The sequence below is a fragment of the Tenrec ecaudatus genome, chromosome 5 (assembly GCF_050624435.1).
Source record: "Tenrec ecaudatus isolate mTenEca1 chromosome 5, mTenEca1.hap1, whole genome shotgun sequence".
NCBI lineage: Eukaryota > Metazoa > Chordata > Mammalia > Afrosoricida > Tenrecidae > Tenrec > Tenrec ecaudatus.
This window is the reverse complement of record NC_134534.1, coordinates 18,819,957-18,841,579: the sequence shown is the minus strand read 5'-3', so window position 1 is coordinate 18,841,579 and position 21,623 is coordinate 18,819,957. Positions and strand designations below refer to the sequence as shown.

At 46.4% G+C, this 21,623-nt stretch overlaps 1 protein-coding gene across 3 annotated transcripts in view; it reads left to right on the top strand.

The window, feature by feature from the left end:
* Window positions 1-21,623, top strand: part of COL14A1 (collagen type XIV alpha 1 chain) — a 218,803-nt gene that overhangs the window by 186,445 nt on the left and 10,735 nt on the right. For all 3 annotated transcript variants that reach the window (XM_075549323.1, XM_075549322.1, XM_075549324.1), the window contains exons 44-45: window positions 380-446; window positions 5,530-5,718. In XM_075549323.1, coding sequence (XP_075405438.1) covers window positions 380-446; window positions 5,530-5,718 — 256 coding nt within the window. The remainder of the gene's footprint in view (window positions 1-379; window positions 447-5,529; window positions 5,719-21,623) is intronic.

Below are 21,623 nucleotides of genomic sequence, written 5' to 3'. Positions count from 1 at the left end.
CTGCTCAGCTGCCAAACGGGTTTCACATCTTTCCTCTTTCCTCTGATTAAATCATCTGCTTCTTGAGAAAGTGCTGTATTTTATAAGCTCCAAAGAGCTATTGATGATGCATTAACTATACGTGGGTTTCTTTCAAAACGATTAAATTGTTTCCAATCTGAGACCAGAAACACTTTACTTGAGCTGCTTTAATCGAACAAAGCTTCTCGGAGCTTTTCGGCGCTCGGAACATAGTGCTGCTTCTGTGCATGCGCCATGGTGGCCAGTGCTGCTGTTAGGAGGAGCCCAAGAGCCCTGAGAGGAACGATGGGTCCGTTGGATACACTGCCTGGGGATTCTGGCTGTGTGGCTGAGTCCAGACTGTCCTTTGTCTCACCAGGGAGATCTGCAGTCTCAAGCCATGGTGAGGGCGGTGGCGCGCCAGGTGTGCGAACAGCTCATCCAGAGTAAGTGTGTCACAGTCGCGATGCTGTTTTCCATTTCCCTTCCTGTGTTAGGCAGGGCTGACTCAAGAAATAAATCCAGAGACACTCAGAGGTGTAAGAAAGAGCTTTAGATCAAGCAGTAATTCGATATCAAGAAACATCCCAGATCAAGTCCTTAAATCCATACTACTCCATAAGAGCGAAACTAATCCATAAATCTCTCTTCAGACTCACGCAACACACGCAATGATGCAAAATGCAGGGAGGTCACAGGCCAGTGGGTGCAGAGTCATGTGGATCCAGTGGTGGGTGGGAGCCTGTCCAGGGCTCTTGCAGGTGTCAGTGTGCCTTGTCAATGTGTCAAGGTGTCAGTGTGGCTTGTCAACAAGAAGGAGAAAGCAGAGAGAGGGAGGCCGGCCTCTAGAGAGCCATTTATCTCGGTCTCTCTCCAATCAAGCTGCAACCTGATTGACAGGCTGAACTCCACTCACATGAGTCTATGGGGCCATGTTGGCGTAAAAAAAAACCCTATCACCCTTGCTTTAGTTCAATGATCCAGAAACCCCACCAGCTGTGTCTTGCTGTACACCCATGAGTTTTCTAGTTAGGCCCCTGGATCTATCAGTAAGATCCTTTCTGATGATCCTGGCCTTCAACACCAGTGGTTGCTGTTGACCATCATGTTGATTGCAACCCATGGGTTCTCTGTAGGACACAGTAGACATTCCCCACAGGGCTTCCTGGACTAATTTTTATGGGAGCAAATTGCCAGGTCCTTTCTCCCACAGAGCCACTCAATAGATTCCAATCACCCACCTTTTGGCCACTTCACCCTTACATCACCAGGGTTCCTGACATCAGTGGCACTGAGGTCAAGTTCGTCTATGTCGTTTATCCCTGAACTGTCTTTTTTGCCCTTAAAGATAAAACTTGGTTACCCAGGTCAAATTCAGTATTCTTTCCTCATCTCTCCAACTGGCTAGATTTCTCTCTCTCTCTCTCTCTCTCTCTCTCTCTCTCTCTCTCTCTCTCTCTCTCTCTCTCTCTCTCTCTCTCTCTCAAGTTCTCAGTTTTGCAAACTGCCAAACAATGCCGTCAGAAGCTGTCACCAAAGAGATGATTCATGGTGCCAATTTCCATGAACTCTCAGTTTGAATCACTCTAACCTGATCCATATGACATGCATTAGCCCTTTGTTAGCCGATGGCCTTTCTTTTTAGTCTTTAGCCTTTCTGCCAATTGCACATATGCGCACATTGGGAGAGGCTTGATGTGATGCTTGAGATGACGCTTGGGCTTCATGCCAAATGTTACAGGTACACACTTGGTAAGACACCTATCTCGCTTTAAAAAAAAAGTTAAATACAGGCTTTTCCATAGCACAGTGTTTCGAAGACTGAGTCCCCACCTGTTTATTGTTCGAAACACTCATGTTGTACAGTTCTTCCTGCTCCACTCACTATAGACTTGATCTTCATAATCTACCCATAGTGTTGCGAATGTAGGTCTTTCTCTGCCAGAAACCAGTGCAATGCCAAGCAGATCTGAGGTCAAGTAGAGCTGGAATATTGGTCTCCAGCACACCCAAGTCTGATGAAGCTCTGGTGTCAAGCCCCCACCTCCTGGGGTAGCATAACTGGGTCAGCTCACCTCCTTTAACCCAGAGCAGTTCGAAAATTCAGCCAGCAGGAGCTCTGCAAATGTCCAAGAAGGTTCTGTTTTTTGAGTCTAATCCCATCTTTGATTCTGAAGCAAACCCATATCTCACGGTGCGGGAGACATAAAGGGGCTGGGGCTGGGGAGTGGGGGTGGTGACATGCAGGCATTAGAAGAGGCTTCCATGAACACAAACACCTCAGGACAAACGGAACCCCAAACAAATACTCCTCCGTGGGTGTCGCAGTCCCTACATCTTAACTCTGTGTGATATCCCCCAAACTGAATGCGTGTATGAGAGAGAGAGGGAGAGCGAATCAGAAGGAACTCGTCAGTTAAATAAACCGTTCAAATCCAAATGCTAGAATAAGTATAAAGGGGAAACTGCACACACACCCTTTTGAGGCAGGATGCATCCAAGCTCCCTACCCTGTGTCTTCGGTTATTGGATAGATTTCCCATTTTGAATATACAAAGAAATTGCATTGATTTTATCTTCTTTTAAGTAAGCCTAAGGGTTAAGTAGGACCCCTGATGGCAAGCTGCTACCCTCAAGGTCAGCAGTTTGAACTCCCTCAGCTCCTCCACAGGAGAATGATGAGGCTGTAAGGGTTGAATGGTCATATGACTCACTGACCACAGCTATGAGGAAGATCTCATAGTTTTTGCTGTCCTATTCCGTGATGGAATAAAATTTTTGTATAAATATACAGTTATTAAAAACATGCCTTGGGGGAGAGGAAAAAATGAGTTGATCCCAAGGTCTCAAGTAGAAAGAAAATGTTTTGAAAATGATGATGACTACATATGTACAAAGGTGCTTGACCCAATGGATGGATGGATGGATTGTGATAAGAGCTATAAAAAGCCCCCAATAAATGATTTTTTAAAAGTTAAAAACATGCCTAAAATTGAGGATTCAACGGAGAGTGTTTCCCTGGAGCAATTTTCAAATTCTTGTGAATGAGTTCCAGGAAGGCCTTCCAGATGAAAGCTGACTGCAGCATGTTACACAGAGAAACCCTGCCCATGGTCTGCCAATAGAAAGAACGAGGGGCTGGTGTAGGTCACTCCATCACCAATTCCCAGCCTACTCAGGCTGTCTTTCTGGCACCTCCATCACCTTCCCAAACACGATGTCAGGGTCCTCTGGTGTCCTTCCCCCTCTCTCCCTTCTTCTAGATCTGTCTGTTGTTCTGGGGGTGAGCTTATTTCCAGAGCAGAAGGGTAAGGAAGGGCATCGTTTCAATGTAACCAGTATGCCTGGCCTTCTTTATGACTGAGTTTCGTTCCACATAGTTTTCTCCCACTCTGTTCAAGACTTTCTCATGATCCTTTTCAGAGCAGCTGGTAGCAGTAGCTGGGCACCATCTAGTTCTCCCGGTCTCAGGGTCATGGAGACTGATGTCCGCATGGCCCTTTTTCACTCGACTGATGGTTTCCACACGTCTTTCCATTTTCTTCATTCTTTTCTTCCAGAGAGGGAGAGGCCAAGAGTTGCACCTTAGATGACTGCTCACAAACTTTTAAGACTCTAAGCTGCTACATAGCAAAGTAGAATATAGACTATTGTCTTTGTGGGCTCTATGATGTCAGTTGACCTTGACGTGCCCCTAGACTTGCTCCTTTGTGCCCCTTGTCGTGCTCCCACTCAGAATGTGATGTCTCAGTCCTCAAGCGCAGCAGATGCTTATTGTGCTCAGCTGCTCATCAAAGGTTGTAGGTTGTAGGTTCGAGTCTTCCCTGAAGTGCCTTGGGAGAACAACTTGGCTATCTACTTCCGAAATGTCAGCCATTGGAAACCCGATGAGCACCCTCAAGACTATTGCCCTGAAATAGTCTTTCAGCCTTGAACCAAAAAATATTCCCTGAAGTCTTCATAAAACCAAAGGTAGTTTAGCTTACCTAGTGAAGCTGTCTGTCCTGAGCATTATGTTCTTTTAAGAACTGTCTTCATGGGGTCCAACGGACAACAGCCACTTGCACCATGAGACACGAAGCTAAGGGGACCGTCACTTTATTTCAACGGGGGAGGAACAAGGAGGGGACGGATGATGGCACCACATGAGCCATATGACTATGTCACTGACTTGTGCACTCCTGTGCACAGCAAACTAGATAAACAAACGGAAACAGAGCACAAAAAGCAGAACAAAGACAGCCCTCTGGTGTGGTGCTCTACTCTGATCCATCTGAGCCGGAGGGGAGGTGACTGCTTTGCTTGAGTGTGATTTCCAACAAGTTCAGTCATCTGTTGTGAGCCCCAGATCATGGGAAGCACTAGACTAGGACAAGCTAGTGCTGCCTGAGGCCCATGTGTGACGACAGCTGGAGAGCTAAGAACGGACAGCGCCCTGGTTTGGGGACAAAGCCGCAGAGGCAGATGCGGACATGCTTTACTGTGCGTGAACCAGAGTAGAGGGACATAAAGAGTCTTGGGGGGCCTGGGGAGCATTTCCTCATGACAGCCACTGTGTTCTGCTTCAAGAAGGAATGCATCGGTAGAGTTTTAAAATAAGTCCTCTGAAAATGGTTACTGCTTTCCACTGAGGTTTGGGTAATGGAAAGGGGATAGATAGCAGTCATCTAGAAAATTTACTCTGTAGGGAGAATCTCTAGAAAATTGCTACAAAATAATGGGACAGCGTGGAACCAAGAAGTTTCTACGTCTGTACCTATCATTGTTACAATGCCTTGTTTCAGGTTTGACTAAAGTAAGGCATTAGTGGGAGAGTGCCGACTTTATGCATCTGTGTGTGTCTATATAACTATATACTCTATGAAATAGAGGTAGCTATCACCTATGATAAATATACAAAGGGGCTACAAAAATTTGGAGGTAAATGGAATGAAAATTTTCGACAAGCTTCTTCTGACACCGCCCCCCCCCCCCCCCCGTCCCGTATGTTATATAGACATAGATGGATAAAGCTACAAGGAGATTCTGCAGCTGCGGTCCAAGTCAAGTTGATTACAGCAAGGCTTGGCAGCTAAGAGGCAGCTTGAGACAGAGCACTTGAATGGGGATTTGTGACCAAGAAGGTGGGGCAGGCTTTGTGGGTTGGGGAAAAAAAGACAAGTAACTTGGAACAACATTGCTAAAGGAAAAAGCAGCTGGGCCTGGGCTTGGGGGCCCAATAAACGTTGGGGTGGAGTTGAAGATAAAGTATATGGCTTCTGTTCAGGGGTGTTTACGGAGTAGCTAGTATGAGCTGTGGAATTGCAAACATGAGATGTGACTTGAATATCATCTAGACATTCTCCAAAAGTCAATGTCAAAGAAAACACATCAAGTTGAGCAGCCCTCCCTTTCAGATGGAGGTGCTTTACCTCTCGGTGGGGTCTGACAGGAGTGCTAGCAGCAATAACAAATACTACCCGCCCCCCAGTCTTTCCTCCCTTGGGGTGAGCATGCATTGAATGCTATCTTTGTGCTGTTGTGTCTCAGGTCACATGGCTCGGTTCACCACCATCCTGAACCAGATCCCCAGCCATTCCTCATCGATCCGGACCATCCAAGGGCCTCCTGGGGACCCTGGGAGACCAGGCACTCCTGGGACCCCTGGTGAACAAGGACCCCCAGGGACCCCAGGCTTCCCCGGGAATGCAGGCGAGCCTGGGACCCCAGGAGAACGAGGTAAGTCGAGTCATTCTATTCACTGGGACTTCTCTGAAGTAGTTACAGAGAAGCAGGGCCTAGCAATGGCATTTCTCCAATGAGAACCCATCCAAATGAATGCTAAGCCCTGGTAAAGGTAAGTTCAGGGGTGGAAATTCATCCGGCAGTTCCTCAGCAGAAAACACCCAGTGATCTGCTCCTATAAATATGACAGCCAAGAAATTCGATGGCTCTGCCCTATAAGGGCCTTATGAGTGGGATTCGATTGGATGCCACACACAAATCAATTCCAGCCAATCTCTTGATTTAGTTTTACCCAGAGATGGACAAAACTGAGTGATTTACAAAGATTTTATTTTTAATCAAGATCTTCACCTGCTTGTATGACAAGGAGAGTTAAGACTACGCCCCCTACCCCAACTCCCCTATCAGTGGTCTTTGAATGAATGAAAGATACTCATCCTCCATGGTGAATGAATGAATGAAGAAAAGGTTCTCCATCTACTGGGATAATTAGATGTCTATGCCCCCTTCTGGGCAGATTCAGCATCTCTCCTGAAACTCGGCAGATACCGAGTATAGGCCCTCGAGCTGATGCCCTTCTTGTGCAGTGCCCAGACTGGGCAACAACCAGCAGACAACCCTGGGGAAAGTATTGGGGCATGTTGACATATGGTTCGCATATGCCTGGGGAGACTGTACCAACTCTTAGCTTCAAATGAAAAATGGTGTGTGACTCATCTTCCATTAACATGAGGCCCCGTCTTCTGTAATAGTTTCATAAGCCAAGATTGTGTCTTTTCCACATGGGCACCTACAAATATAAAACCTCCTTTGACTACATTCTACTCCATTTCAATAATTTACCCAGATTGCCTGCTCCAGAAACAGATGAAAGAGAGGTGGGAAGGTGAGACTTGCGTTATTAGCCAAGAAAAAAACAAAACAAAACAAAGAGACCGCTGTAAGATCAGTGTTTTCTACGATCTCAGTTCTCAAGGGAGATTTGCAAACCACCCAAATGTTCCCTGTGGCTCTGGGAGCCATGCTGGTGAGACTTGAGCTGGGAGACGTAAAGCAGAGATCAGAAAGGTAGCATTTTGCGTACATTCGTGGTGCATACCAGCAGGTCACGTGCCAGTGTTGCCTCTGAACTGTCGTGCCCAGTGCTCTACCCTCTTTGTAAATGCCCTCTGTGTCCCCTGTCTTGCATACACCTTCCTCTTCCGGGCTCCCTCCTGTCTCCTGCATGAGGCCTCTGCTTGATCACCCAGGGCACACGTGCCTCCACCCCCTGAAGATGGGATCCACTCCCCGTTGACACCAGCCATGTGTTAGGAGACAACTGGGTTACCTAGAGGAGGGACTGGATCTGAAATGCGTTGCATGAGGCTTTATACCTGGTATTACTTACTCAATAGTTACTGCTTCGATGGTGACCCAGTCCTGATGTTCTTTTCTAAGGGGCCAGCATGCAAAAGCAGCAGATGGTCCGAAGGGTGCAGTTCCCTTGAAACTCACCAGTGATCTGCCAGGCAGGGAGGTAGCCCCCTCTGCCAGCAGGGCATCTTATTATAATGGTGTTGGTAATGGATAAATTGTGACTCAGGGAGCACAGAGCCAGCGGCTGAGTCACTGTGGACAAGTCACAAGGTATCCTGGTTGTCTTGGGAGGTCCTGATCCTTTTCTTGCCAGCTTGAGCCTATCCTATTTTGCCAGACTCTTGAGTGATTAGGCCAGAGGAAAGTTAGCCAGGACAAGCCTTGGAAATTCTAGTCAAGTACAATCCTGGATTTCTCAAAGACAGAGGAAAACAGAGTGAGAAATGCCTTCTGAGCCTGGGCAAAGGTGATTCCAGTGGACCATGCTTGAGCGGTGAGGCTTTGGGGTTACCATTGCTGTGACTGGGTGTCATGGAGGCCATTACAACTCCTAGCCACCCTGTGCTCAGAGAAGAATCCCTCCCGGGGGTGATCTAGACCATAATCTTTACAGAAGCAGGCCACCTCATCTGTCTACTGTCCGGCCTCTGGGTTGGTTACAACTTTTGGGTTGGTTGCCAACCTTTAAGTTAGCAGCTGAGAGCACTTGACGAGTGTACCACCAGGGATCCTTCTGAGTTTTCTAGAATAGAGTTCACTGTATAGCACCCAAGAAACTCCACTGTTTCTCTTTTATTTCTTTAACCGTGACCATGGCGAGCTGGCTTCTCTAACCTTAGCCCTCCTTGAATCATGACCTGTGTGTTTCCCACTATATATCCTGGCTCACATATTCAAATCTAATTCTGCTCTCTGGGTCACAGTCCCAGATGACTGACTTGCTTATTTCCCTGTTCTGTTTAGTTAAATTTTCATTGATCAGACTGGTCTTTTGAGCCATCTATTAAACCAGTCAGCTTCAAGTTAGCTGGTCAATAGTTCACTAAATTCAGTTTCTTTTGTTTGCTTACAAAGAAGAGAAGAGATACCCGATTTTCATCTTTAGGCAGCTCCTTTCCCAAGATTCCTTAGAAATTTTTGGTTCAGAGCAACCATCCAAGTAATTTTTATGTGTAGGTTGTATATCTGTAACAGCTGGGATTCATATCTGTTTCATTTTGTATAATAAATCAGCAAATATTTACTGAATTCGGGGTTTATGTAAGACTTTTGGCTTGGCGGTATGTGAGATAATACTATTATTTATGGCTTTCACTTATTAGGCACCAAATAGAGCTGCCAATTATGGTGTGCAGTGCTATCCACACGCTGTCTCATTCAGGTACAATAGAAAATGTGGTTTGGATAAGGAAGCAATCAGCAACAGACTGTACAAGATGGCCGCTACTGAATGCTCATGGACTTGTAGAGAAAACCAATGCAGTTGTGGTGGACAGGAAGATCTCATCACGGCCCTCGGTGAGGAAGGGGGTCATCATTTGTGCAGCCCTGTCCAAGTGCTGGACTACTGTCCACAAGATCAAACCCATCACCTGCCTCCTTGAGGAGGATGAAGCCATGTATCCCTGTGCAGGTTTACCACGTCGGAGAGCCTGCAGTCATTGTTAGTCAGAATCAACTCGAGGCTGTGGACATTTTTAAAGGTGTAAATTATGAGGCACTCATGGTTTGGTGGTAGAAGTTTCCTGTCCCATCTCAGAGACCCAGGTTTGAATCCTGACCAGGACATCTCTATCATTGGAGGCTTGTGTGTTGCTATGATAGTGAGCAGATCTCAGCTGAGCTTCCAGACTAAGATGGTCAAGAAAGAAAAACTTGGCCATCTTCTTTTGGAAATGGATCAGAGAAGTCTTTCCCTCGGATGCTCATGGGGATGCACACATTCCTGGGGATGCACACATTCCCTCAGATGATCATGGGGATGCACACATTCCTGGGGATGCACACATTCCCTCGGATGATCATGGGGATGCACACATTCCTGGGTACATGGGGATGCCCTAAACGGAGACCCACACCACAACCGCTACCAACAACAAACTGTAAAGAAGGACAAGACTTAAAAATCAAGTGCTTAGCAATATGATATTTGTCACTGGTCTCGTTAGATAATACACACGAAGAACATTGAATTGGTCAGTGTGGGGTTTTTACCTTTAAATTTTAAAAAATGTTGTTATTGAAAATATGCACAAAGCCATATACCAATTTGCCAGGTTCTGTACATACCACCCAGTGACATTGGAGATATATATATATATGTGTATATATGTATATGTATATATATATATATATATATATATATATATATATATATATATATATATATATATATATATATATGGAGTCCTTTCCCTCAGGTTCTGGGGCTGCCTTAGGAAAGGAGTTTGTTTCAGAATGTGAGAAAGGGGGGGGAATAGATGAGGGTGATGGAGCCAGACTGAGCTCTTCCAGCAAAGCCATGCCGAGAAGGGAGCTGGGATCTTTGGATCAACAGGATCCCTGTAGGACAGAGCAGAATGGATGTGTCAGGTTCCCAAGATGGCACAGCTTTAGGGAAGTGGAAGGTGCACCTTCTGCCTCAGCGTGATGGGTAGACTGGAACCACTGGCCTCTCAGTCAGCAGCCCGGCGCTTAACCCACTATGTCACCAGGGCTCCATAGAGAAGGAGTCAGCCCTTGCTCTAATCTCTAATAGCCATCAATGACAACTCCTGTACTACTATAGTTTGTACTACGTATGTGCATGTATGTATGCTTTGTGCTAGAGTTGACATTCAATTGCTTCTTCCTGCTGTGAAAAAAATCAATGAAAGATTTTAGAAATGGCCGCCAGGTCAGGGGAATGCTGGCATACACTGAGGCTAATCCGACGTGCCCAGGACACTTGCTAGACCGTCGATTCGCAGGGCTGAGAAACTCAGAGTGAAGACTGAGCCCCAGAGGGACCCAAAGCTGTGGGAGAGAAGTATCTTCTTGCGTACAGTATTTCTGGGGTTGAAAAGCACTGTGGAGTTGCAGATAAATTCGGCACAAAACTGGAGTTCTACATTCTGAAGAAACGCAAAGCCAAGAATCAACCCGTTCAGAATAATGGTCATTTCCTGAATTTTTTAGTGCACTTAGTGATCTGGCTTCTTCCTGTAAAAATGACCTCTTGTTAATTTTTAAAGTCAACTTGACTGTAGCTAGAGGGCCAGTGGAGCTTTGGGTATCATTTCCTGACTAGCAGTAAAATATCTACATCTTTTCCATGTATTTCTGTACTGGGGTTGACGTTCAATTTCGTGAGTGCTATGGCCTCCTTGTTCACTGCTGGGGGAACGCTGCTGAAGCACGTGTGTGCCTTCTTCCTTCTCTGCATCCCCCTCTCCCATCTCTGGTCTCCTGAAAGATGGCTCACTCCTGACAAACAATGGTTCCTCTTTACCTTTCCAAAACATCGTTGACACAGTTTACCCTGGGGGTCCATTCGAACAAGATCTTTTTCTAAAGATGTGATGGACAGAGTTTTCCAAACACTCATAACCTTAAGGCATTGGCAGTGGATACCTCTTCTTTGTTCTTTTATGAATCATCTTTTTTTTCCTACTGTAGAGTGACTTGTTATGTTGATCATGGCTGCAAAGAAAAACTTATGTGTAGAGATATGGAAGTAAAATTAGTTTTGAACTAATGAGCCCCAATAAAAAGATTTAAAATAAATAAATAAATAAAAATTAAAAAAACTAAAAAAAAAAAAATTATCGAGTTGGTGCCGGACCACGGAGACCCTGTGGACAGCAGAAGGAAACCCTGCCCGGTCCTGCGTCACCCTCACCATTGCTCCTGTGCCTGAGCCCACTGTTTCCATCTCCCTGTCCCTCTCTACCGAGCATGATGTCCTCCTGACAATGCGCCCAAAGTGTGCGAGATGGAGTCTTGCTAACCTGGTCTCTAGGGACCTCTGGCTGTACATCCTTCAAGACAGATTTGTTTGTTTGTCCTTGTGACAGCCCATGTTCACACACACACACACACACACACACACACACACACACACACACTGCCAGCACCACAATTCAAATGCATCCAGTGCACGTAGGATCTGAGTTGCTGTGGGTCAGGAGATTGGAGTATCAGTCACCCCCTGTGACACATCAAAATGAACACCGAATAAGGAAGATGGAAGAAGCGCAATGCGAAGGCCCCTTCACAGCGAGGAGGTCAAGAGTTCAGCTCACGTATCTTGATATGCTCCAGAGACCCGGCCCTGGAAAGGACGCCATGCTTGGAGAAGTCAGAGGGCAGCGAGAAAGAGGCAAACCCTGGACAGATGGCTTGACGCTGTCCACTACATGGGCCCCAGCATAGGACCGATTGTGAGGACGGCTCAGGGCCACGTGGTGCTTTGATCTGTTGGGGGCGGGGGTGCTGGTGGCGGTTGCTATGAATTGGTACTGACTGGACAGCACCCAAGAAGAGCCACACATGTCTCTGGCTTTTAAGAGGTTGTGGTCAAGATGGCATCCAGGGCGTCTGCCCCCTGAGAGTATGTCGGCCGCTGGAGGATTTCCTTTCCAAGCTAACTCACGTGCTGGTTGGTCAACAGTTCAGATTTTCACTGGTGCCTAGCAAGAAATGTCAGCTCCTCACCCTGTCGGCCTTTCCGTAACGTGCTCAAGTATTCTTACAACGTGGCAGCCATTTTCCGCAGAGAGTCCCCCAAGAGACAGAGAGAGACAGAGAGGAAACAGAGGCCACAGTGCCTCACTCAGTCTCATAAGTCACCAGCTTTTCCTTTCACCATAAACAACAAGTTTGGAGTTCAAAAACTCCGTGGTGTTTGGATTTTGTTTTCCCCTGAACGTTTGTGGAGCCCCCTCATATTCTGTTTGTTAATATCAAGCCCCGAAGTCCACTCGTCGCTCTGTTAGAGAAGAATCAGCAGCTACGTTTCAGATAAAGGAGTTTCAAAGACTGTGCGAGCATATTTCTAAGCCATCACACACCTCCCGCCGGAACCGCAGCCGGCTGGCTCCCGAATGCAGCCAGGTGATGTTGCCTCGCCAAGAACCATTCTGAGCAGCGAGAATTCTAGGAAACTGAAAATTGAGGGACCTTGGGAAGGGCTGGCTCGCCGTGTGCTCGGTCTGGTTTCCCCATTTAAATGGGGGTGTTTCTTCGCGTGTCTCCTTTAAAAACATTTCAAAGCCAGATGGAGCTTTGTAGAGAGAAATACTCTCGTAGTCTTAAGCATCTCAAAAGAGTAGGCTCCACTGAAAATGAGTTTTTATAGAAGACGAACATCTTGTCCGTTTCTGCTCTCGAATGAAGTATCGCCAGGATTAAGATCATTTTCTCGGCGAAGGTAGCACATGCTATTAAAAAGAAAAAAAATTACTGGCAAATTACAATTATAATCAAATCAATGCCCTCATCCTTTGGAAAGAGTAGAATATGAGTTATTTTGTTCTTTTTTTATCACAGAAGCTATTATCATTGTTTCTGAAACTTAGAACGTTTGAAAATCTTATGTTGGAGAGTTTCTGTTAGCAGACCATTGCTTTGAATTTCAGTCCAGTGTTTACAGGTGACTAACTCACTACCATCGAGGCAATGCTGACTCATAGCTCCCGCCTGTGTGTTTTTGAGTTGTGACTGTGTACGGGAATAGAAAGTCCGGTCTTACTCCCGAGGAGCTGCTGGTGGTTTTGAACTGCCAACCAGGCGGATCAAAGCCCAAAGTGTAACCACTACACCCACCACTGGAGCTCCTGCCATATGTTTCTAGGTGATGCAAAACAGTTTGGAAGTTCAGCCTGCGTAGTGGTGCCTCCAGGGAAAGGCCTGGTGGTTTGTCTTCATCAAGAGTTCCAAAAAAGCAAAGGCACTGCTGTTGGGTTGCTTCGGACTCAGAGTGTCCGTGGACCCACGATGGTCTTGTCCCGTAGGTTTTCGGAAGACTGCCACATCTGCCTTCTGTGGTTTCCAACCGCCCACCTTTTGGTTAACATCCGAGTGCTTGAGCTAAGGCATGACCAGGATCTCTCTGTAGAGATTTTTGACGACGACTAAATAAAACTCTGTGGAACAGCTCTGCTCTGTCACCCATAGGGTTGCCTCCCCAAATGGAACCTGCTTCCTCTTCCTCTTCTTCTGGCTCCTTCAATCTCAAACGTTCAAACCCATCATGGAAGCCACGCTCCACACCACCCCTTCCTCATCATGGTTGACTGCTTGGTCAGCGCATGAGTTTCTACCCTGAAAATTCCCAGGAGGCACTTGAATGGAGTCAAGGCTGAGTCAGCTGTCCCTGATGTGTGCTCCCTCAGTCCCAAGCACGTGTCCCTGTCTCAGTGTTTCCCTGTTACAGCATAATTACTGATGGACTTGTCGGTCTTTCCAACTGAGATGTGAACCCCTTCACCCACAAAACTGCACAAATATGTGATAAGTGAGCCAATCCTCACCTCATCAGCATCTGGCACATGCTGTTAGACACCAGGTAGAAGACACAGAAGATGCTGTATTGAATTGAGCCTTCATGATTGTGCTTCCATCCATCGTCTCTTACCAGTGAGGTTACAGCCTCTCCAAAGACCAGAGTCATGCATATTTCCTTTTTTATTCCTCATCATGGCTGAACTACAATAGTTGCTTCATGACTCATTAATGATATGTTTTAATTACTTCTTGGCCAGCTTTTTGGCTATCACTGCTCACTCGCCCTAGACCTGTAAACAAAGAAGTTCACATGGTTAATAGAGTGCGTCACTCCGGAGACATCCTGTTGATACCCAGTTACCACCAAGGTAACAGTATCAGCATCTTTCTTTCAAGTCACTATCATATAAACTTAAGCAGAAATCTAAAGTGAAGTTGTTCAGTGGTAGTCTTAGTTTTGCTGGATAGCGTTTAGGAGGCTGGTGGCATCGTGGTTACATCTGGGGCTGCGATCTGCAAGGTTTGCAGTTGGAAACTACCAGCTGCTGTTCAAGAGAAAGGCAAAGCTTTCTACTCCCATGAATAGTTGCAGTCTCAGAAACTCACCGGGCCAGTTCTACTCAGTCCTATGTAGTCACTGTGAGTCAACACCAACTCAGTGACTGTGAGGGTTAATTTAGAGTTTACATATGTGTATGTATATATTTATATTAGTCAGATATTTTATATGTAAACTATGTTTATGCATATATATAACCTAAAAGGAAAAAAACAATAAGTCGCCACCATTAAGTCAATTCTGACTCGCAGCAATCTTATAACACAAAGTCAAAATGCTCTTGTGTGTGTCTGAGACTGTAACTCTTTGTGGAGTAGAGAGTCTCATCTTCATCCCGAGGGAGGACACACACACACACACACACACACACACACACGCACGCACACACACACCACACACGAAGCTCCTCTGCTGAATATCAGAATGTACCCTGGTCTTTTCTAAATTTCTGAGCTTTCAACATAAACATGTGAAATGGGAGTAGAGCATGTCCTCGTTCATATGATAAGACTCAAGTTGTTTATAATAACAGTTTATATTAGCTGTTTATATTATAAATGACTTTCAACTAATTTTGCAATGTGGATTTCAAAGCAGTCACTTAAAAAATATCTGCCCTTTTCTAGCTAGTGGGAACATAAATAGAAAAGATACATTCATTAACCTTTCCCACTTTCATTGATTCTAGATGTAGCATTGGCATTGAATCACTAAATAAATAGAATAAAGTAATTAGATTTTTCTGTATTTTCTTCACCGGGTTGGAAAACCATGGCGAGGAACTCAGGTATAAGATGGATCTATCTTAATAATGGGCTCCCCTGGTTTATTTTGTTTAAAACTCTGTAACCCTGGCCTTTCCCCAGTGCCCTAACACAACTCCGTTCTCTGAGGAAGGAGTCTCGTATCGCTTCCCGTTCTGCAAAGAAGGGAGACCAAGCTCTCTGGTTGAATAATCAAGCAAACGATGAACCTAAAGCATTCCCGCTGAAGCCAGGAAAGTTGGCTCCCTTTTCTGCTAAGTTTGTATAATTTATACTTCTCCTAATAGTGCTGAAATCGCACAGTGGCATTTCAGGAGAAACGATCATCATTTGAGAGTGGAAAGCGACCAATTGGCATTTGGTCTGATATTCTTTTTTACCCAGAAGATCCTCACGCACATCCATGGCCAACCTGAGTGGATCGAAGATGAGAATTCCAGGTACCAGATTGAGTGTCTTGTCCCTCCTGTCGGTGGCATGCAGGTAGCCCAGAACCTGTGAAGGACCAGAGTTTCCTGGCAGGCACTGCATGGTTGGATGGCCTGCCTCGTCAGCCTTTTCCCTCTCTCTTTCCTTCCTCCTTCCTCCTGCTCTACTTCCTTTCTCTCCCAGCCACCACGGAAGGGGTTGAATTTAAACGGCAGTGGCCCCTATTGCTGTGACTGTAATCCACTGATTGCAAAACCTCTAGTTCTAAAGATCCGGTTGCCTCGCTGGTGATCTGAGGGTGGCGTCCTTTGGCCATTGGAGAACCTGGATGAACAAGTCAGCTTATTTCCCGCTGGCTTGCTCCTAGCACCATGTCTGTTGCTGGGAGATCGTGGGACTCCAGCCAGCCTTCCTCAGTGAATTATATTGCTTTTTGGCACCCAGCAGGGGTCGACACAGGTTTTGTGGGGCCTGAAGCTTAAAATAATGGGGTCCTGTTACATACTAGGCGACCAACCTCAAAGCCAGCAGTTCAAAATCACCAACTGCTATAGGAGGTCTTCTATACCTGCAAACGATTACAGTCTCAAACCCCCCCAGGGGCCAATTCTGCCCTGCTCTCCAAGGTTGCTGCCAGTCAGAAGGGACTCAATGGCAGTGAGTCTTTAAGAAAAAGAGGTCAAATCCAAGATTAGGTTTAAGAAATTGTTTATTATAGAGCAGCGATTCTCAACCTGTGGGATGACCCCTTTGGGGGTCGAACGACCCTTTCGCCGGGATCGCCCGATTCATAACAGTAGCAAAATTATAGTTATGAAGTAGCAACGAAAATAATTTTATGGTTGGGGGGTCACCACAACATGAGGAACTGTATGAAAGGGTCATGGCATGAGGAAGGTTGAGAACCACTGTATATAAAAGCTCATGTAAGTGACAGACCAATCCCAAACTCCATAGTACACAAAGCTTGTTATGGGGTACTTGAGACTAGCCTCCTATTCCATTCCACCCAAAACTGCAGCTGTCTAAAGAAAACCATTTATAATAACCCCTACTCACCCACCTACCCCCAGCATGCCCCAAACACGTTGTGGCTGCTTAACAGTTCAGCCCTTGGCTGGTATCTAAAAGGTGGGTGGTGAGCACCCAGGAGATCTGTAGGAGAAAGGCCTGGTGGTCTGCCTCCATGGAGAGTACAGAACCAACCCTATGGGAGGCTTCTCCTCTGACAGATGGGACGGGGGCACCGTGGGCAAACATGGATCCTGATACCACCAACAACGCAGACATGCCCTGTGCAATCTCCCCAGGTCCCCCTTTGCCCACAGGGTCCATCTGCCCCCTTATTTCTGTTCCTTGCTCTTCAGGGATTAGCTGAATCACAGACCTGTGACCTGGGCCACCTCCCGGTGTCTCACTGTCCTGCAGGCCCAGCCTATAGAACTAGCAGAGACGACACCCTGGTAGAGGGCCCCAAATACGAACGAATCGAGGCCCCTTAACCTACTATCTTGAAGCTGTCCAGGCCCTTGCACCTAGCAGGCGATCAAACATGTTTTGAATAAGAAACAGACTATATTCCCAGTTCGTCGCCAACATTTCCCAGGCAACAGACAATATAACAACATAGCTGAAGCTTTGCCTCATGGGCTCCGTGACTTCTTGGTCCCATTACAATGAAAGCATTTCCCTGGCGCTGTGTATGTGCCTGGGCATAGGTCCTGGGAGTGGCTCAGAATGGCTGGGGTCAGGAGGAGTGAGGCTGGGCTCCGTGGAGGAGCATGCGAGGCTCGTTGTCCAGGGTGGTCAGGAGGCCATGGAATGGGTCAGCAATCTCCACAAAGAGTCCAAGAGGGAAATCAAGAAAATAGGAAACAGACGACAGTTCCCAGAGCCTGGATAGGCAGTCAGCTGTGAACTGGATAAATAAGCCCCGGATCTTACTCGTGAGCCGACAGCAAGCATGCACGTCCTAGAGAATGAGGTGGGGAAGTGAGGTGATAAGCCAGCGCGGACTGCTATGTGTGAGGGGCGGATGTGCAGCTGACCGGTGGCAGGTAGGTCAGGAAGCCTGGAATGAGAACAGTCAAGACAGGAAGCCCTGCCTCCAGCCAGGTCCAGGTTCAGATGGAGAGGCCAGGAACCGGATGGCTAGGTGTTTAGGCGTAGGCACTGTAGTGTCCCAATCTGCTATAACAAAGCAGCGCCAGCCAGTGGCTTAAGACATCAGAGATCTATTCTTTTGCAGTCCTGGAGGCCGGGAGTTGAAATCAAGTTATGTTTCCCCTGGGGGCTCTGAGGGAGAGTCTGTTCCATGCCTCTCTCCCAGGTTCTGGTGTTTCTCATTGGCCACTGCTTCATTCTAATCCCTGCCCATGTTGTCACTTGGCTGGCTTTCCCCTGTGCCTCTCTGTCTCTTCTTAGGGACACTGGTCCTACTGAAGTAGGACCTTCCCTACTCCAATGTGACTTTGTTAATCTAACTGACACCATCTTCCCCAAACTCTCTTTCCACACAGGTCAAATACAAGGAATGAGAACTTCAGCATAGCTTTGGGGGGTGGGGTGGTACAAATTACTTGACCTCTCTTTATCTCAGCCTTCGTTAAGGTTCATAGTAATGTCTGTCTCCTCAGTTCTCATGATGATAAAGTGTTTTAAATGCACCTGGCATTTAAAACTTAGGTGATTGCAGGCATCTCGGTATATTCCTAGTCACGTTTTGGGTTTTTATCATTTCTGCATTTAATTTCTTTTGTCATCCATCTGTCCATCCAACCATCATCCATTCATCCATCCAACCAACCATCCACCCACCCACTTGTTGAATGGATATTTATTTAGTGCTCAAGAGTTTCCTGGCACTGGGAATACAATGAAGAATTAAAATAGGCAAGCGTCTTCTTTCACGAACCAACAAGTTCTAGCTCTGGAGTTAGTTAGACGGCTTGGACTGTTATGAAACCATGAGTTAACTGGCTACGCATGTGCACATACGAGTTGTCTTCTATTCTTGTGGGGTGTGCAAGGTTCATTTGGTGGTTCTCACTCTGTATACCCACCTTATTTCTTTTGTGGGCCTATATATTCCTAAGACAATGGTTCTCGCTCCTTGCTCATCATAGAACGCCTAATTAGATATGTGTCCATGCTGAGCGGATTCCCAGAGGGGCAGGCGGCTCGCTAGCAAATGCAGATTGTGCACACGGCTGGATTCCGGGCCCGCCCCGCACGGGGCTCCTTTTCAGCCTTCCTTTCCTCTCTCCTGTGGCCTCTCTGCATTGCTCCCGTGCCTCTGCATAGCAGCTTGCAGATCGTCCGATTAAACAGTTATAATGGAGAGCGGAGAACAGAGCCGTGGGGTTGGACTTGATTCTTATTATAGAATATGAAAAAAAAGAATATGAGGATTGACTTTGATCATTTGTAAAATGGGGCAACACTCGCTACCTTTACGATGAGGAAAACATTACAGAATCTATATGGAGCATAGAACCAATGTCAAACAGATCACTCACTCTCTGCCATCGGGTTGATTCTGACTCACAATGACCCTATAGGATAGAGTAGAAATGCCCCCTTGGTTTCTAAGACTGTAACTCTTTATGGGAGTAGAAAGTCTTCTCTTTCTGCTGAGGAGCAGCTGGTGGTTTTGAAGTGCTGACCTTGAAATTAATGACCTAACACATAACCACTCCACCTCCAGGGCTCCTTCCATCAAATGCATAGGAGGCTTTTAAGAAATGTACTCCTTGGCTTAGAGGGCTTTTAAATTCACCTCTCAGGTCTGAATTCCCTTTATAACCTCCGTGTCAAGAAGTCATCTAGCTTCCATTGTATCATAAATGAATGAACGAGTGAGTAAGCAAATAATAGAAGAAGCTTCTATGTAATTACTCTAAATATTCTTGGCTGCTCCTTAAGAAAATTAAGGGCATTTAAATGAACTAATTAATTTACACTTTCATTAGTGAACTCTTCTTCCATATTTGATTTATAAAAAATTATAGAACCTTAAAATTAGTTAGAACCAATTATATCGATCTCTGTGTTGATGTTGCTATATCAGGAACTTGGGGGAAAGCAGTGTTGACATAAACTAGAAGTGATGAAGTAAAAGTGAGCCCTGGCTTAAGAAACGATGTCTATTGGTCCTCCAAAGTTCACGTTTGCATTTTCTGTCGTGTGGCTGTCCGTTGACTTAGGCACTCTAAAATCCGGTCAGTCTCCAGGCCCTTACTGGGCCCCCACTATCAGCTCGAGTTGGCTCTGAGGCTGGAATGATAAAGGATGATCTCTGCAGTCAGCAGGCTTCTGGTTCTGGAGCTCGATGGACATCAAAGCCATCCATGCAGTGGGAGGAGTGCTATCGAAGGAGACCCCGACACTTTGGAAGCAAAGAATGCATGCACTCTTCCGCCCTGGGTTCACTCAACAAATATTTGTTCAGTGCATATTCCGTGGAAGACACCATGGAAACAGCAGGGGACAGAGCCACGAATGAGACAGACCGTCCGTGCCATCTTGCAGCCGTCCTGGCTCTGCCTGTGCACTCAGAGGCAGTCTCTGGAGTCTCCCTGCCTTTGGGACGAGGGCAGGACACTTTGCTCAGGTAGCCTCACCTTAGCCACCATGGGCCCCAGGACGGGTCTTTGAGAAAAGGATTGTTGTGGAAAGCCCCTAAGGTGGGTGATGAGTAGGTTTTGTCTGTAAAGAACGACGTTGTACCTATGTCTCATGGCCCTCAGGCATCTCATGGAAAACCACGGGCTGACTTTTCCAGGAAGAAGCTCATCCCATTTAATGAAGATTGACACGGTTGATCAAAAATTATATACTTACATACAGTCTATTTTATCTATCTAACCACCGATCCATATTCAAGTTGATTATTTTGAGATCTGAAGTCTCTGAGCTCACCCTTTAAGTTCTGTCCTCTTTCTGAGATACTTAAATATAGATTTCCACCATGTTTTTTTCCAGTCCAATAAGAGATGACTAGGGGCAAAGTTCGATGTTAGGAACATACCTTTCCTGTCTCAGAACCATCAGGGAGTCTGTGGACACATATTAATTGGCACATAAGCCTATGTGTAGTTGGGACATGTAATAACTTAAAAGATAATTTAATCCACAATTTCTGATTAATATATCGTTGCATCTTTATAATTTTTCTTTTTTTCCCTCAGACATTTTCAGGGTTGTGTAATGTATTTTCTTTTATTTTCTTCTACTAACCTCCTAAAAACCTGATTCACTGCCACTGGGCAAACTTTGACTTCTATTGACCCTGTTGGACAGGGTCACTGCCCATGTGAGTTTCTGAGACGGTAACTCTTCATGGGAGTAGAAAGCCCCTCAGAAGTGGCTGGTGGTTTTGAACTGCTGATCTTGCAGTTAAGCAGCCCAACGCCTAACCCCTACACCCTGGGACTCCTTTGCCCACATAACTAGAGGATTCAAGTGGTCAGATGTTCTGTCCGTTCATCTTTGCCACGCTGCTCCTTTATGGATAAGCAGAAGATGAACCACGAATGTGTTACCAGAGGCTAATCCCAGAGACTCTTTCCCTGGGCATCCTGTGGCACCCACGTTCCACGTCCTCTACTGTAAAGCCACACGCAGTGAGGAGCCATACTTCTTCCCACGGGGATCCTTTGGCACCCTGAGATTGCGGGGGAGGGGGCGGTGCGGGCCTGTGCGTGATGACTCGCAGTTAATCAGCAGCAGCCTGGCGTTAGTCATGGGTATATTATTTTGTGCTCTAAAAATTAGTGGTTCCCTGTGGGGAAAGTGACTCCAGACCTACCAGAAGAGGCATTTCCCAATAAATTCCCCGAAGCGCCCCGTGACGCCAGTGTCAGTAAGTGAGGGAATGGTGAAGAGCCGAGAAGTAAACTTGCAGCGACAGTACTAATTACCCCACTGCCTTGCTCAGGTTGGCTTTCAGTACTCAGGCCTGTCAAAAAGTCCAGCTTCTAGGGTTCCAGTTCTTACACCCCCCTGTTTCTCCCAAACCATGCACAGGCAAGCCTGTCAGCAATCCGGGACAGCTGCAGGCAGGTCCCTCCGCAATAGCCTTGTCTGTGTTCATTCTCAAACTCACGGCCATGCAGTCGCCCTCGGTCCTTCCAGCCCAGTCGGACAGGTAGAACTGCCCCTGTGGGTTTCCAAGGCTATAACTCTTTGGGGGAGTAAAAAGCCTCATCTTTCTCCCATTGAGTGGCTGGTGGTTTCGAACTTGTGACTTTTTAGTAAGCAGCTCACCATGCTAGCAGGGCTCCTAATTTCATTAGAGAGGT